At 38.5% G+C, this 17,992-nt stretch overlaps 1 protein-coding gene across 4 annotated transcripts in view; it reads left to right on the top strand.

The window, feature by feature from the left end:
• The first annotated feature begins 1,070 nt into the window (after positions 1-1,070).
• Positions 1,071-17,992, top strand: part of Mis18bp1 (MIS18 binding protein 1) — a 34,097-nt gene continuing 17,175 nt past the window's right edge. The window contains exons 1-10 of one of the 4 annotated variants that reach the window (XM_070027460.1): positions 1,071-1,149; positions 4,203-4,688; positions 5,711-5,821; positions 6,072-6,547; positions 9,720-9,793; positions 11,530-11,660; positions 12,329-12,416; positions 13,956-14,107; positions 16,160-16,308; positions 17,676-17,772. In XM_070027460.1, the coding sequence (XP_069883561.1) occupies positions 4,223-4,688; positions 5,711-5,821; positions 6,072-6,547; positions 9,720-9,793; positions 11,530-11,660; positions 12,329-12,416; positions 13,956-14,107; positions 16,160-16,308; positions 17,676-17,772 (1,744 nt within the window). In that variant the 5' untranslated portion in view covers positions 1,071-1,149; positions 4,203-4,222. Of the gene's footprint in view, positions 1,150-1,438; positions 1,620-4,020; positions 4,689-5,710; positions 5,822-6,071; positions 6,548-9,719; positions 9,794-11,529; positions 11,661-12,328; positions 12,417-13,955; positions 14,108-16,159; positions 16,309-17,675; positions 17,773-17,992 lie in introns of those variants that run through there. The other 3 variants (XM_070027432.1, XM_070027442.1, XM_070027451.1) reach the window with 3 other exon arrangements.

Raw genomic sequence — 17,992 nt, 5'->3', positions numbered from 1 at the left:
GGACTGGAGTCACGTCAGTGCCCGGAAACCGCTGGCGTGGGGAGCAGGAGGAGGAGGCCGCGCGGGCCGCGCGCCGGTGGCTCCCGCCTGTCACCCCAGCCCCTGGGAGGCCGAGATCTGCGGGAGGCGCTGGAAGCCAGCCCGGGCGGGAAAGTCGCGGAGACTCTCATCTCCAGTGAATCGCAGGAAAAAAAAAAAAAAAACCCGGAGTGGCGCTGTGGCTCAAGTGGTAGAAGCGCTAGTCTTGAGCCAGAGGAGCTCAGGGACAGCGCCCAGGCCCCGAGTTCAAGCCCCAGACCCGACAAATATAAAAACATTACAATCCCTCCCAGGGTAGCCCAAACTGAACACTATAGTGCATTCGGTGGGCTGTTCCGCCAGAATAAAATACCCTTCCTCGGCCTCAAATACATTGGAGATCTTTTCCCCGCAGTGGCTCGGGGAACAGAATCGCTCAGAAAGGCAAGGCGCAGGTGCAGGACCCGACGTCCCCTCCAACACCCCGCCCTAATGGCAGGACGGTGGCCGGGAAGGGTCAAACAGCGCCGCGGAGCCGGCCGCTTCCGAAGTGTCTGTGATTGGTTCGTCCGGCGCCGAGCATCACGGGAAGAGAAGCCGGACGTAGACCTCTACGGGGACGCGGCCGCGCCTGCAGCGCCCTCGCGGGGGTGGCCTGGCACTTTCGGTGGATCCCCCCCCTTACCGCCCCCCCCCACACTGTTGTCCTCATGGCGCGGCGGGGCGGGGCCCTGGGCTTTCTCGAGTCGCCGACGGCCGCCCGGTACCGCCCTTCCTGAGCGTGCCAATCCCCGGCGGGCTGGAGGGCGGGCTCTCCAGGTTTGAAATTTCCCCAACTGTCGTGGCCGTCGTCCCGTGCGCGGTCAGGGTCGCTCCGAGCCGCCGCGGGCCCGAGGCGCGAGCCCTGGTCCTGGGCCCGGGCCCGGTGGGCGTAGACCCCCCCACCCACCCCCCGACCCCGAGTCCCGGCCGCTCCGGGCGGCCTCGGCCTACTAGGCCTTTCACCCGAGGTGCGCTGGCCTGGCCTGGGCGTCCGCGGGCTGGCTGTGAGCGGCGTCGGCGGAGAGTTCACCTCAGCGGTCGCGTGTACCCCCGCGGCTAAAGACAGCGTTCCATTGATTCATCGGAACGGTGAGCGCCCTGAACCTCTGTGCTAAGGAGGGAACAGTCTTAGGTGACGGTGAGACTCGTGGGGTACGGGCTCGGGCTGGGGTGTCCAGCCCGTCACCTGGGGACAGCAAGCCTGAAGGCCAAGAGACACACACCGTTTGTGTCTTAACGAGGTGCTGCTTTGTCGGCCGTGCTCGGTGTTGGTAACGTTGCCACAGGATGGGCTCCTTCATCCTGCCCTTCAGAGACGAATCAGCTGACGAGGCGATCCACTTTTCTTTCCGGTGTCCCCATTCCCCCCCAACCCCCCAATAATTACACTCATCTATGTTTAGTTCCTCCTCCCGTGAAAATACAACTGTGCGTCTTAGGTATGTTCTGAGATTGTCTCCCTATATAGTCCTCGCTGGATCGCTCCACCTGACGACCAGCCTCCCGAGTGGTGGGAGTTCCAGCTTTTCTACATTTATCATATTCTGGATATTTTTCAAGTCAGTATTTCCTAAGGTATTGGTCAATGAAAAGTCCCGTAGTGTAACCTGAGTTGAATGTGGATAAAGAATGCGGGTTTTGAAGTAGGGTAGATTTAGGTTTCTGTTCTTTGTCACTGTGAATGTGACATTGGGCACTTTTATTCAAGCACCCCTACACCTCGGTGGCGTGATCTTCTAGCTGGATTTAATAACATTCAGGAAGTCGGAAGATTGAAAGTTGTACGCCAGCCTCAAAGAAACGTGTGCTTTAGAGCGTACGTGCATAGATAGACAGACAGACAGACAGGGGCATATAGATAGATATATGTGTAGCTCTCTATTTTCTATATTGGTCATTTAAAAATCGATTCATTGTCTCTGCATGTTATGTCTATTAGCCCATTGCCATATGCTAAGGCTTTTTTTTTTTAAACCATATCTGTAGTTTTTGCCTGTTAGAAGTCTTTCTCAATTCTACCTCTCAGTTTGGCTTAATGTGCTCTAAAACATATTCTATCATAACTGTTGTTGTTAGTATTGTAGTAAATGCATAGAATTTTCTTTGCCCTTTGGGAAGAGGAATGATGCTCAGTATCTTATACAATAAGTTGTTTAGTCTTGGTTCTGTGTACATATACTGTGGGTGCTTGTAGCTAATTCTTTTATAAAATGGTTTACCAATTCTTGAGTCTTGTGTGGAATAAGTAACAGTTTTCTACTTGGTACACCGGCAATTATCTGTTTTCAGGAATAGATTTTCTTTGGGGTAGTGGGAGGGGCAGGGCAGGTCCCATCCGGAGCCTTGAACTCTGGGCCTGGGCACTGTCCCTAAGCTGCTTTTGCTCAAGGCTAGCACTCTCTCACTTGAGTTATAGCACCACTTCTGGACTTTTCTGTTATTAATAGGAGATAAGAGTCCCACAGATTTTGCTTCCCCTGGCTGGCTTCATACCACAATCCTCAAATCTTAGCTTCCTGTAGCTAAGATTACATGGGAGTCCCAGGTGGCCGGCTTCACAATAGATTTTCTAAACAGCATTAAAACAGAAACATCATTTTAAAATTCATCTTCTCTCATCAAGCAAGCACCCCGTTAGGAATAATTTCTTGTCAATGATACCCATCTCATAGGTCCTCTGTGATTGACCTAGAGAACATTGTTTTTCCTCAACTCTGGAGATACCAGTTATTGTAATGATCTTTTGGGAAGGCAGCTTAACATCTGAAACCTTGTATTCAATTGTCACTGATCATTTTTTGTCACTTTTTCTGGTTCTTGGTCTTTCAAGTTGCCTTTTACTTCAGGGATATTTGCCTTTTTTGTTCAGTTCCATTGTTTTGCCTTTCTTCTTTTGGGATCTAAGTATCCCCTATTTCTTTTTTTAATTTTAATTTTTGTTTTTGCTGGTACTAGAGCTTGAACTCTATCTCACCTCATACTCTATTTTAGCTTTTTCACTTAGTGCAGGTGTCCTACCACTCTGAGCCACACATCTACTTCCAGCTTTTTGCTGGTTAGAGATATGAATTGTTCAGATTTTCTGCCTACACTGGCTTTGAACCTCAATCCTCAGATATCAGCATCCTGAGTAGCTAGAGTTGCTGGCATGCACCACTGGTGCTTAGCTGTTTTTATTTGCATCAATTAGTTGTATAAGGGGAGTTTATTTTGAAATCCATAGACATATATACATATACAGTGTACCTTGAGCAGATCCACCTCTGTCACTCTCCCTATATTGTCTCCCCACTTCCCCATCTCAAGCTTCGTTGTTCCATTTTCACGTGTATAAAGTATTTTGACTATACTCACCCTCCTTCAGTCTCTCCATTCACTGTCTTCTTACACCTTACTTTAAAATAATTTCTTGAGCAACAATGGCTCATGTCTATAATACTAGCTACTCAGGAAGCTGAGATCTGAGGGTCATGGTTTGAAACCAGCCTAGATTGGAAGGTGTAAGACTATCCCAATTAACCACCAAAAGCCAGAAGTGGTACTGTGGCTCAAGTGGTAAGTGCTAGCTTTGAGTGAAGAAGCTAAGTGACAGCACCCAGGCCCTGGGTTCTAGTTCTATACCATCACACATACAAATATATATATGGGGGGGGTAGATATAATTTGTAATATATTACTTATATTGTAAATATATATTATAAATATGATACAGACTATATAATGTGTACATATATTAAAATATTTAAACTAGTATATTTATATTAGGTAATTTTAAACTATTTTGTTGATATCAATTATAATATAGAATGTTGATATTATATATAAGAATTAGAACTATATACTAATAATAAACATAAGAATTAAAAATAACAAAAACTAAAATCTTTATTCTGATTCTGAGATATAGACTTTCATGTTATGAACCAATCAAACCTTTTAAATGGTACAATGTCGTTATAGAAAGCAAGTAAAGTTCTACACCAAAAAATAATGAAGTCTGATTTCATATGATTCATAGGAGTTTTTGGGCCCCTGTTGAAGTTCTAGCTGGATAAATATGCTTGATTGAATTCTCTGTCAGAGGAATTTTGTTAAAGTCTTACTCAAGATGATTGCAACACCTTTGAAATGTTTGTCTTCAGGGATACCTCAAAAAGAAGATATGGCCTTGGATGCAGTGTTTTTTGATAGCATTCCTTCAGGTACACTTACTCCTGTTAAAGATTTGGTGAAATATCAGAACTCTTTAACAGAGAATGGCCATAAAAAGAATCAATTCCTAAAAAAGACAACTTCTAAGAATAAAAACATATTTCAGTCTACAATGCTATCAGAAGCTATCACTTCTAATGGTTATCTTGACATCAGTGCTATAAAGCCCAACAAAGATAGATTTAAAAACAAAGAAAACTATGAGTCACCAAGGAAAATATTCCAAAGAATGAAAGAAAAAGTACTGCAGAACAAGGAAAAACAAGCATCAAGAAGCAATGGTGTTCTGGAACCAACACAAAGTGAAAATAGAATCTTCACTCCTAACAGAGATGAGGAAAGACTGTTGGAGAATATCTACCTCTGTGATAAAAAGAGAACCAACAAATCATTCCAGTCAGGAGAAAATTCACAAGGTTAGTTTTGTTGTGCGTTGGCAAAAAGCTGTAATATCTCAAGTCTTTAAATATTTGACACTGTTTGGGGTATTTGGCTCACATTATAATAGCTCACATTTCAGGTGAATTTTACAGTTTAAGAAAAACAAAAACAGTAAAGATGATGAAAAAGTTGGAGGGTTTTGTAATTTTTCAGTACAGAATTAGTGGGAAGATTGCATTTGAGTCTAAATCACTGAAGGAGGTATTAAATACAATAGGCTCTTAGTGTGTCATTTCTGCTGTGCAGGTAAAGCTGTAATTGCTCAGGATACATACAGTTCAGCACTCTTCAATTACTCATACTGCACATACATTAGGTCTGAACATCCATAGCTTGAAACTAATAGTAAACTACATTACTGTCACAAAAATTACTGTTGTACATATTAATATTGCTCAGTCAAAACTAGATCTTATTTCATACTCTTTATCTTGAATACTGTGATGCTTGATTTTTTGGGGGGGGAGGGGGGTCGTTCGTGGGCCTGAACTCTGGGCCTGGGCACTGTCCCTCAGTTCTTCAGCTCATGGCTAGCGCTCTACCACTTGAGCCACAGCGCCACTTCCAGCTTTTTTCCTTTTTGCTTATGTGGTGCTGGGAAATCGAACCCAGGGCCTCATGCATGCAAAGCAAGCGCTCTGCCACTGAGCCACCTTCCCAGCCCATGTGATGCTTGATTTTTACTGTAATACTGATCACCTTATGCTAACAATAAAACCACTTTCCAACAAATCTAAAAATTTCACTTAATCACCTAAATTAAGCACAGGATTACCATAAACTTTACCTTTTGGGGTATCATTTGCTATTTTTTGCATGAGGAAGATAGTAAAGGGAAACACTTATTTAACTGTAAATTGTAATATATATGGCAATAGTACACTGGCCTACCTATATGGTCTTATTACTGTACCTAAATGTGTACTTCAAGATTTTTTTAAAGTAAATTTTCCTCTTCATGACTAATATAATTCTTCTTCTTTCTTTAAAAATGAAGTTCCAACCTCAGCCCAAGAAGTTTCTCTACAATCATCAAATATTCACCACAGCAAACAAAAGATTCACCATCATCAGGAAAAGAATACACAACTGCACAATTTAACTTATGGTAAACTCTTGTTTTAGTTATTTTTGATCTTTTACTTCATTGTCTTGTTGGATAAGCAGTAAGGACTGACTCTGGACAAAACCTTGAATTATACAAGCTCAAGGAACATAATAGAATGAAGGGTAGAGGGTGAACTATTCATAATCTGAAAACTTCTTTTAAATATAAACAGTATTAAATTAACTTTTATTTCTCTCTCTATTTCATATGACCCTACTCTAAGCCTCATCTGTTTTATACTTTTTTGTAGAAATTCAAGTCCCAAAGAAAAAACAAGAAAATGTTTTGGCTGCAAAAGTCTCAAATAAGGCAGTAACTAGAGCACAAATGGCCAAACAACGTCTTCACTTAAAAGAAAAAGTTGTCGCCACTATGTCCAAAAAGGACACATTTGTTATACAAGATGTTGATTCTGCCTTTGAAGAATTCCAAAATACTAATATTGATGTTCCTAATACTAATTGTGTCCCTATTAAAAACTGTGCTCAATTAATGATTTCTGATAGTGTGATAACAGAACAGACTTTAGAGGAAAACAAGGCACAAAATGAAAAGTCAGCGTCCAGAAAGACTAGTCTTACAGGATCTTTGGAAGATACATGTAAAATTGTGCTTGCAAGTCCAAGACTCCATTTACCAGAACCTCGGAGATCAAAAAGAAATGCTTTAAAGCTTTTCCCTCCATGTGTACTTCAAACTGTTAGAAATGAAGCTAAACAAAACAAGGTAGGCCTCTATGCCCTTGAAATGGGTAACTTGTAAAGTATATGCGTTGTATCTCAATAAAGCTGACTTGTACTGTAAGGGGGGAAAAAAGAGGAAAACTTTTTTTTTTTTTGGGTCCGGTCATGGGGCCCGAACTCTGGGCCTGGGCACTGTCCCTCAGCTCTTCAGCTCAAGGCTAGTGCTCTACCACTTGAGCCACCACTTCCAGCTTTTTTTTCCTTTTTGCTTATGTGGTGCTGAGGAATCGAACCCAGGACCTCATGCATGCGAGGCAAGCGCTCTACAACTGAGCACCTTCCCAGCCCCGGAAAACTTTTTTTTTGTTTTGTGGTAGCATTCTTCGGGCTGGATCTCAGGGCCTGGGTGTTGCGCTCAAGCTTTTTTTGCTCAAGGCTAGTGCTTTAACACTTGAATCACAGCTTTACTTCTGGTTAGTTTGAGATGAGAGTCTCATAATGAGGCTTTCTATCCTGCTTCAGCTTGGAACCATGATCTTTAGATCTCCATCTTCTGAGTAGCTGGCATTATAGGTGTGTGCCACTGGTGTCAAGCTTCTGTTCTGATTGTTTTTTGAGGAAGGGTATTAACAACACAACTTAATTAAAAAGGAATTATAGCATCTAAGGATTTCCGAGTTTTATTTATGATAACGTAGGGTGATTAAAAGACTTAGGACATTAAACTGTTACAAATTCCTGAAGGAAGTGCTTTAAAAATGAAAATTCAAGAAAAATATTGTGTAAAGTTTCCAATTATAAAAAGTTTGCTCATTAATTTTTAAATGGATGATAATCAGTATCAAATTGAAATGGCTATCTTAATTTTAAAGAACAGTGTATTGTTTGAGTTTTTATATATCACTGGAAATTGCATTATTTTCTTTTTAAATTGCATTATACTTAAAACCAATTTTAGATGTTCACTTAAAAATGTTTGAAATAAGGTGAGCAAATAAGATGAGATACCAGAATTGAGGTTTAAAGCTAGCCAGTACAGACAAATCCAAAAGACACTTAGCTCCAATTAGTCAACCAAAAGCCAGAAGTGTTGGTATGGCTGAAGTGGTAGATCACCACCTTGAGTGAAAAAGCAAAATGAGAGCAGGAGGCCTTGAGTTCAAGCCCCTTCTTTTTTTAAAAAAAAAGAAGAGGAAAACAGTAAAGACAGGTGCCAGTGGTTCATGCCTCTCTCTAATCCTAGCTACTCAGGAGGCTGAGGTCACAGTGTGAAGCCATCCCAAGTAGATTGGCTTATCTTATCTATAATTAGCCCCCAGAAAGCTGAAATGGAGCTGTGGCTCTAGTGGTAGAGTACTAGTCTTGAGCAAAAAATAAATAAATAAAATAAAGCTTAGTAACAGCACCCAGGTCTAAGTTCAAGCCCCAGGATTGGCCCACAAAAAAAGGAGAGAGGGAGGGAAGGAAGGAAGGAAATGAGAAAAGAGAGGGAAAAAAAAAAGAATAGAGACACTTGAAAAGGGAACTTTACAATTTAGGTGAGGTGGGGGGGCGTAGTTGTGGAGGTGGGAGGGAAGGGATGGTAGGGGAAAAACAAAGGAGGAAAGGAGGTAATTATGCTTGATAGGAAATGTACTCATTACCTTGCTCATGTAACTGTATTTTTACAATAAAAATGTATAAGAAAAAGGAAAAGAGTAAGCCCTTCACCATGGTTTATAAGAATGTGTACATACCATTTATTCTTGAATGAGATTTCTAACCGTATTATTTCCTCTTGCCTATTCCTTTCAAGTTACTATGCTTTATATGATGCCTACTTTGGGCCTCTGTACTTGATCTCTGCTGTAAGAATCTAGTAGTTATTATGTCACTCATCCTTCACTATTCAGTGCTCTACTTCAAGACCCTCCTTTACTGTTTGTTTTCTTGGGAGGTGTCAGTTTTAAACATGAGATCTTGCATTTATTAAGCAGGCTGTCTACCATTTTAGCTATGTCTCTAACTTTGACTATCCTATCTTACTTAAGCACCTACTTTCTAATATCTAAAGTTTACTTTTTATTGTAGCTGTAACCAGTTAATGACATTTTAGTATGTATTTGTCTGTTTTGAAACCACCATCTTGCCTCCTGCCTCTACCTCTCCCTGACATACATTTGCTTCAGTATGCATGCATGCATATACACACCAGTTTATGCTATGAGGGTAGCCATTTTATTTCTTGCTGTATCTCTACTGTCTATAACAGCGAGTATAACTCAAAAACAGCGAGTATTTGAATGGATGAATAATGAATATATATTTTGATATTTAAATGGGCAGTGTAGTAGAATTATAGAAAAAGAATTCCCAGATCTATAATCCATATTTGCTGCTAACTACTTGAGTAGCATATAGGTAAGTCATTTGGACATAGTTTCTTTATCTGTGTAATGAAGGATATAATACTTTCCTCCTAGTAGTGTGCATGGAATACTGTTAGTGTTGGCTCTGTTATTTTAATGTTATCTCCATCTGACTGATGCTTTATCTCAAGACAAATTTGGGGAACAGGAGGAATGTTATCTGCTGTTCACTTCCCAGTCTTGCTTATAATTTTGTTTTTCTTTTCAATGCTGGGGATTAGCCCTAGGTCTTATATGCTCGAGGTAAGCATCCTAGAACTTACATTACCATCCTTCCATAATATTTTAAATGCTCCTGTTTTAGTGTGAAACTACCACTGGAGGATTTGCCTATATATAAGTATAATTTTATACAAAGTAAATGGCCACTCAGATTAGTTAGTCTATGAAATTTGCCTGTGGTTCTCATCAGTGATAGTTCAGTTTTAAAATTTTTATGAAATCTTTTTGCATAGATATAATGGAAATTTTTCTATTTGAATGATACTAAATTTTATTTTCACTAAAATAATATTCTGAGCTATTTAGATATTTGCTTTGAAATAGAATGCTATTAAATTAATGTTACCAGCAAATAGTAAGAGAAATGTAATACTACTTTTTGTTCACTCTCTTCATGTTTTCACTTTTGTAAAATATGTTATAACAATAGCTAGCTAAAATAAATTGTGGTTCTTATAGATAAGTATAAAAGAATCATTGAGGTTATTTAGGTGAGTTTTGGGGGGTTTTTTTGGTAATTCAAGTTGACTTTCTAGCGTTGATGCTATAAGTTATGCAAGTGATTTTTTAAAAATTCTTGTTTAGGTTGTTCACCTACAGGAATGGATGATTAAAGTTATCAATGATAATACTGCTATATGTGTAGAAGGAAAATTGATGTAAGTATAATATTTACCTATTATTTTACAGATGAGGCATGGCTCAAGTGCTAGAGTGCCTGCCTAGTAAGCAATTGTGAAGCCCTGAGTACTACCAAAAAAAAAGAAAGTTTGAACACTCTTACAAAGATAGTTCTGAGTAGCTAGAATTACAGGCTTCAGCCACTGGCACCTGGTCTTTTTATTGTGTTTTTAAAATAGTGACAACTCAAAGTGTATGTTGTTTTATTTTTTTCTGAGTTGCTAATAACTGGACTGGTATTACCTGCTTAAATTTTTACTACAAGCATTTTAGTCCACATTTTCACATCCAGAATGGAACAAGCAGATATAAATTGCTAACCTAGAAAAGAAAGCAAGATTATTTCAAACTTTTTTGCACAGCTACATATTAGGTGGTTTTCTCTAAAGTGAGTATCAGTAAGTACGTGGATTTTGTGTAACTCTGCTCCTCTTGTTTTTCTGTTTTTGATAATCAGCTTCTTAGTTGTAAAACAAATTTATAATACAATAGTATATCATTTATGGTACTTACATGGAAATTTATAAAGCTGAATACAGGAGCTGGGAAGGTGGCTCAGTGGTAAAGTGCTTGCCTTGCATGCATGAGGCCCTGGGTTCGATGCCTTCAGAGTTTTATTTAAATTAAATGTCCGTTAAATAAAGCACAAAAGAGTGAAAGAGATGTATTAAGGTATAAATTAATCCCGTTTGACTTAAAGTAAATACTTTATTACACTTATAAATAGAATGTTTATTACCTGAAAAATGAATGTTCAACATTTCCCTAATACAGCTTTATATTTTGTTCTTTGCATTTTATATTTTGTTCTTAGTATCATTGAAGTGAGTGCATTTGTAGGTCAGTGATTTGCTATTATAGTTTGTTTTTCTATACTGGAATCCCTTCTTGAGATTTTTGTCTTCCAAGGTAAAAATGTTTGGCTATGTATTAAAGTTAAAAATACCCTCAAGTTTGGGCACTGGTGGCTCATGCCTGTAATCCTAGCTACTCAGAAGGTTGAGATCTGATGATTACGGTTCAAAGCCAATCAGGGCAGGAAAGTCTTTGAGATTATCTCCAGTTAACCACCCAAAAACTGGAAGTGGTGCTGTAGCAAAATAGCTCAGGGACAACACCAGGCCATGAGTTCAAGCCCCATGACTGACAATAAATAAATAAATTCCTTAAGATTAGATGGATTTATTATATCTAAGCTGAGGTATGCATACCTGTAATACCAGCTACAGCTAATTGGAAGACTGGGGCAGAAGGATCAAGAGTTGAAGATCAGGCTGATTTCACTATATTTTCTATAGTGAAATCCCATCTCAAAAAAAAAAAAATTGTGCAGGAAAATCAACACAACAAGAACATGAAGATAAAGGCTCCAGAAAAATTATCTTTGGAAGCTTAATGTATGTTAAGCTGAAGTTGAAAATATTGCCAATACTAGATAGAGAAAAGGTTTACTTCCATGTTAATAATACATTTCATATTCGGGACAAGGTTTGGCCACAGGCCAGTTTCTTGGTCTGAGAATCTCATTAGCCAAGTGGGAGAGTTCTTCAGTAGTGTTAGTTAGTGTAAAATGTTTTGTGATTAGATGAATAATATTGTTATTGTTGCTGTAACTACAGTGGAACATTACTACTTTTTATTACAAATTTGTAATTCTATATGAATGTGGCAAAATGTGAATATTTTGGCCTTACTGAACTATTCTTTTTCCTAGAGATAAGAATAATATATATTGGCACAGCAATGTAATTATAGAACGGATTAAACAAAATCAGCTTAGGACTTTATCGGGCAACATTTATATATTGAAAGGAATGATAGACCAGTTTTCCATGAAAGAAGCAGGTGAGTGTTCTTAGTTGAATCTTTCAGAGCTTTCTATCTTGTCTTAAATAAATGCACAGGTCCGTACCCCAAAGTTACCCCAAAGGCTTCTATCTAAATTTCCCATGTTCTTTCACTGCCTGTATTTTCCATTTGAGTAGTTTTCTAGTTCTTATCCTTTATACCACTTCAACTGTACTGATCTTATTGTTCCACACATACATCAGGTATGCTTTTTGCCTTATTGCTTTCCTTTGCTTTCAGCATTCTCAGTCCAACATGGGTCATACCTGCTTCTAACATTCTAACTTCAACAAGGCTCATAGTCTTGGATTCTTCAAGATTTTTCTCACTGCTTCAGTGAGAACTTCCCTAACTTTTTCTTTTTTTTAAATAATTGTCCTTTTCTGTACTTCCCATGAACCTGCTTATCCACTTTCCCTACAATACCATCTACTAAACAAGTGGGTTTTTAAAAATTGATTTGCCTTCTCTTACATAGTAGAAGGCAAGTTCCTTAATGGCAGAGAGTTTTCTCTACTTCATTAACTGTTAAGTCCTCAGTATCTTTGACAGTGGCTGGCATGTAATAATAATACAATCAACATATGTTTCTTGGTTGAATTAGTGAATTATTGATATGTTTTGAAAATTCTAGACTTCTAATTTTTTTATTTATCTTTAATTAGGATACCCATATTATCTCACAAGGAAATTTATGTTTGGATTTCCAAAAAATTGGAAGGAGCACATTGATAATTTTCTACAACAACTAAGGTAAAGTGTTCTTTTAAGTTTTGAACGTTTTTCTTTTTTTTTTTTTCTTAAATTTTGGCAGTACTAGAGTTTGAACTAAGTGTCTTGTTTTGGCTAAGTGAGCAGTCTACTGCTTGAACCATACCTTTGTCCCTAAAACATCAGCTTTTTGAAGTATAACTTATATTCAGTAAAATTCAGCCATTTTGAGATAGAAGAGGTAATGGATCTTTACAAATATACACACTGAGGTAACCAATGTAAAGTGGTTTTAGTTTATTTGGGGGGGGGGGGATGTTAGTTTTGAAGTTCTTTGTTATCTTAGAAGAGCTTCAGAAACTAACACTTTATTGGAATTTCTGTCACATTGAATAAGTCTAAAAGGAAAATGGAACCTTGGATATATTTCATAATCTTTACTTACCCTTTAAGAAGTATGTAGGTGTGCTAGCATGAAGCTATTCATCCTTTTTTATGTTGTTTCTCAGCAGTCGTATAGGTTTAGCTATTTAGCAGACACTAGTTGGCAATGTGAAAAGAATAATTAATTACTTCTTGTTCTTAAGGAACTGATAGTGAGGGGATACCTGGTTTAAAGTTTAATCAAAATACAAATAATTTATAACAGGATCTGTGAAGTATTTTTCTGGACATATTGCCTTTATTCCAATCACTACACCCTGACTTGGTAGCAGGATAACTGAATGAGCATGGCCGCTCATTCAGTAAGCTTTATAGCAGCTTAATTAGGAATTTCAAGAACAATAGAGGAGGTATTTAGAGGTTATCCTCTAGACCCTTAGCTTAATGTGATGTTTGGGTTTCTTATGGAAGAGAATTAAAAATATAACATTAAAAATAATCTTCAGGGGCTGGGAAGGTAGCTCAGTGGTAGAGCGCTTGCCTTGCATGCTCGAGGCCCTGGGTTCAATTCCTCAGCCCCACATAAGCAAAAAGAAAAAAGCCGGAAGTGGCGCTGTGGCTCAAGTGATAGAGTGCTAAGCCTTGAGCTGAAGAGCTGAGGGACAGCGCCCAGGCCCAGAGTTCAGGCCCCACTACCGGACCAAAAAAAAAAAATATTCAGCTAGGCTTAGTGGCTTATTTCTGTAACTCCAGTACTCATGGGTTAAAGCAAGAGGATTTTGGTGTGGAATCTAGCCTGAACTACATAAAGAGTTCCAGGTCAATCTGGGCTACATAGTAAAACCCTGTCTCAGTCTGGGATACCTAATGAAACCCTGTCTCAAGTTTCACCTGAGGGAATTTCTATTTATTTAGTTTTTTTGTTTGTTTGTTTTGTATAGTCCTGGAGGACCTGGACACTTTTTAGTTTTTATGATCAAGGCTAGTGCTTTACCACTTGGGCTATAGCTCCACTTCCAGCTTTTGTGGTAGTTACGGAGATGAAAGTCTTGTGGGCTTTCTTCCTCCCACTAGCTTCAACCGTAATCCTCAGATCTCAGCCTCCTGAGTAGCTAGGATTTACAGGTATGAGCCACTGGCACCTGGCTAGTTTATTTTAAGAACTAATTACAGGAAAAATGTTACAACTCTTTTTAGAGCTGATGAGAAGAACAGAAGAAAAGCCAGACAAAAACAGAAAAGATTTGTCCCTGTCATGCAGAAATCAATGAAAAATAATGTAGAAGAAAGCCAACTGAATGTCTTCCAAAAGGCCAGCACCACGTGTAGCCCTGACTGTGATAATTTGGGTATGCTTGATCTTTTCTGTTGGTGTAGTGGTAAATTCTGAAAACCCTTTATTTATTGTATATAATGTATGCAGTGTTGTGTTCTTTGTTTTTTAATTCCGACACTATATAATGGATAAGAGGTTCCCTCTTCTCATTTTCCTCTGGGATCTGTTTTAGGAAAATGTGTCAAAGTGTTGCACCAAAAGGAGAGCTCACAAGATAAAAGTTGTTACAAGGATTTTATTTTTCTGTAACAGGGTTAAAGCAGGGAAGGGGATCTAGAAAAAGAGAAACATTTCCTGTTCCCCTTGTAGTCAATAGAAGTTAAATATCAAAAGAAGACAAAAAAACTTTATAGTTTCAATGAGTCTTTTTTTGTTTTTCTAGAATTTTAGCTCATTAACCATTTGCTAAGCTTATATTATGTTGGAGGGGGGGCTACAATAGACTCCCCCGAATTATATTTCTTTTTTTTTCTTTTTCTTTTTTTGTCAGTTATGGCCTCTGAATTCTGGGCCTGGGTGCTGTCCCTCCACTCTTCAGCTCTACCACTTGAGCCACAATACCACTTCTGGCTTTTTCTGCTTATGTGGTGTGGAGAAATCAAACCCATGGCCTCATGCATGCAAGGCAAGCACTCTACCACTGAGCCACCTTCCCAGCCTCCCTGAATTATATTTCTTTGGCTTACTTCACAGTGTCTCTTGAGGAAGTATAGACCTAGTTAACATGGAAAGACTGCCATTAGTAAAACAAATGTACATTTATAAAGGTCATCTACAATCATGAAATAGACAAAAGATGTAAGCCGGTTTTTCTGATATGTACCTTTCTGTCCAGGAAAGATCTTTTCACCAGAAGAACTGATTTCTGACCCAGGTGGCTCTTACTTATGTAACAGGACAGTTCTTTTTATTGGGGGGGCGGGGGGGGGGGAAGGGGTCCGGTCATGGGGCCTGAACTCTGGGCCTGGGCGCTGTCCCTCAGCTCTTCAGCTCAAGGCTAGCACTCTACCACTTGAGCCATAGCGCCACTTCTGGCTTTTTTCTTTTTGCTTTTGTGGTGCTGGGAATCAAACCCAGGGCCTCAGGCATGCAAGGCAAGTGCTCTACCATTGAGCCACCTTCCCAGCCCCACAGAACAGTTCTTGCTCACTATGAGTATATTCCATAGCCTGTCCTCACTTCTTCCCAGAGTCGTATATAGTTTTTGTTTTCTTTTAATTTATTGCCAGTTAAACTAAAAGTTTTGTTTTTTGTGTTTTTGGTCAGTCATGGGCCTTGAACACAGGTTCTGGGCACTGTCTCTGACCTTTTTTGCTCAAGACTAGCACTTCACCACTTTGAGACACAGTACCAAATCTCATGGACTTTCTTGCTTGGGCTGGCTTTGAACTGCAATCCTCAGGTCTCAGCCTCCTGAGTAGCTAGGGTTACAGGTGTGAGCCATCAGTGCTCCGCTCTTAAGATTTTTGATGCTTTAGAGGACAGAGTAAATTTAGAACTTTCCTAAATATACTGTAAAGTTTGTTTTGCTCAAAAATTAAGTTAGCCTGGACTTATTTATACCTTGGAGTATTTAAGTGTACTGAAATAATTCCATATACATGAAAAAAGTATAAGAGCAATAGCTAAGTAAGTTGACATATAATTAAGATAATCAGTGATTTATCTATACAAATGAACTATATACTACTCTGCCTTAGGTGTAATAAATCCAAAACAGTTATAAAACCATGGCTCTTCAGTTTTTTTAAAGAAAAATAATTTTAGCAAAACCTTACCCTAAAATGATTATGTCTAGAAAAACTGCTTTTCATTGTAATCAAATTGATAATGCATATAAGTGACATTGGAGTAGGCAGATAATATTTTTTAGATTGGCTCTCTATTGTAGAACAGCATCTTGTTGTGTTTTGTTTTAGGCAAAAATCTTTCTGTTGTCCAGGCTAGTGAACTTTGATCCTCCTACCTCACCCTCCAGGATACTGGGAATACAGATGTAGCACATATTGATGCAAAGCAGCTTATTTTCTTACGCAATTATTTGTTGAAAATTCTTTTTTCACAGACCTGACTAATAAGCACAGTGAATTATCAGGAGCTACAGAAATAACTACTTGCTATATTAAATGTCAAAATAAACCGCCATTGAAACTCCTACATGATGGAATAAGTAGTACTATTCAAAATGGAGGAAGATATGATTTATCTAATCAGGTAAGGTATTCCTGTACACAGATATTTCATGTGGTAATATAGTTCAGGAACATAACCAAAGACAAATTCTACTTAAGTATTAGTTTACATGACCAATCAAATTGAGAAATTGCAAGAGTAAAAAGGACTTTTGAGGGCTGGGTGTGACTCTAATGGTAAAGTACCTGTCTAATAAATTGAAGCCCTGAAACCTAATTCCGGTACCTCTAAAGGAGAAAGGATTTATTTGAGATCTCAGGAATTGCTGTTCAGGAAACAGATTCTGGTAGCTCTAAATCAGTGTTCCAGAGAAAATTGGGAAGGTGTGAACAATGGTGAGCAAATGGTGGTATTTATAAGGTAGTAAAAATGATATTTTGAGAAAGTTGCTATTATAGATGAGAACAGAGCAGTAACCAATCAAAGATTTTTAACAAAATATGTAGGTCTGGGGAAATAACAAAATAATAGAACATTTACCTAGCATGAGAAGAACTCTGGTTTTGTTAAACCTCTTCCGTCCCCCTGTCCCCCCGCCCCCCAAAATAAAAGTATATACTTAGTAAAAATGTCCATAGAACAAGAACCCAATAACTTTTTGTATTTTGACTGGCAGAATGTAATCTATTCTAGCTCTGCAGTCAGAGGTAACCAAAGTTTACATTCCTTGGCAGCAGCTGGAATCCTAAGTCCTCCTTTGAAAAGGGCACTTTGATAAACTCATTCTGTAGCTTGTAGCTGGTGGCTCACGCCTGTAATCCTAAATACACAGGAAACTGAGATCCAAAGACCATGGCTCAAAGCCAGCCAGGGCAGGAAAGTTCATGAGACTCTTATCTCCAATTAACTACCAACAAAACTGGAAGTGGAGCTGTAGGTCATATGGTAAAGCAGTTGCTCAGGTACAGTGCCCAGGCCCCGAGTTCAAGCCCTAGAAACAATACCAAAAAATCCCAGCAACAAAAACAAAAAATTCAGTGTTGTTTTCTTTGTAATTTTTCATAATTGATTTCCTTAAAATGATAAGTAAATGTCATGATGCTTATTTTTCCTATTTACATGGAAAAAGTTTAGGCAACAATAATAAATATTTTAGCTCTTAGAGTAAAGCTTACTTTAAATAAGATATATTAAAAACCATTTGAAAAACAACAGTATATTAAATCAGCAAAGGACTTGTATGGGATAGTAGAAATCTAGATGTTGGTTCTAAAGTTCAAGCTGTAGCAAAATGATTTGGCAAATGAATAGCCTCCACTAAGGAAATTTATAGACCCACAGATACCTAGCAGTTTGTATACTTGATTGATACATGCTGTCAAAGTGCTTAAGATCATGTTCAGAGAGTAGTTGTTAAAGTAAAAGCGAGTCATCTTTTTGTTTTGAAGAACTTAATTGGGAAGAAAGAGTACAAAAAATTGTCTTCAAAGAAAGTGAAAAACTGTGAAGGAATAAATGAAAGGACAAGTAAAAGCCAGAAGCAAGGTAATAGATTTTTAATAGTGTTATAACTAGAAGCTACTACTTGAAATGCTTTTAATATGATCAAAGTAGTCATGTATTTCCTAATCTAAAACATTGAACTATTTTAATGGTTTTAAGTGCTTAGATTTGTTATTTTTACAAAAAATGATTTGTATAGAAGATAAATTTGTTTTTGTTTGTTCATTTTATTAATTTTTGCCACCCTAGAGCTTGAACTCTG

This window comes from Dipodomys merriami, unplaced genomic scaffold (genome assembly GCF_024711535.1).
Source record: "Dipodomys merriami isolate MVZ:Mamm:240054 unplaced genomic scaffold, mDipMer1.0.p SCAF_1, whole genome shotgun sequence".
Taxonomy (NCBI): Eukaryota; Metazoa; Chordata; class Mammalia; order Rodentia; family Heteromyidae; genus Dipodomys; species Dipodomys merriami.
This window is presented reverse-complemented; position numbering and strand designations above follow the sequence as displayed.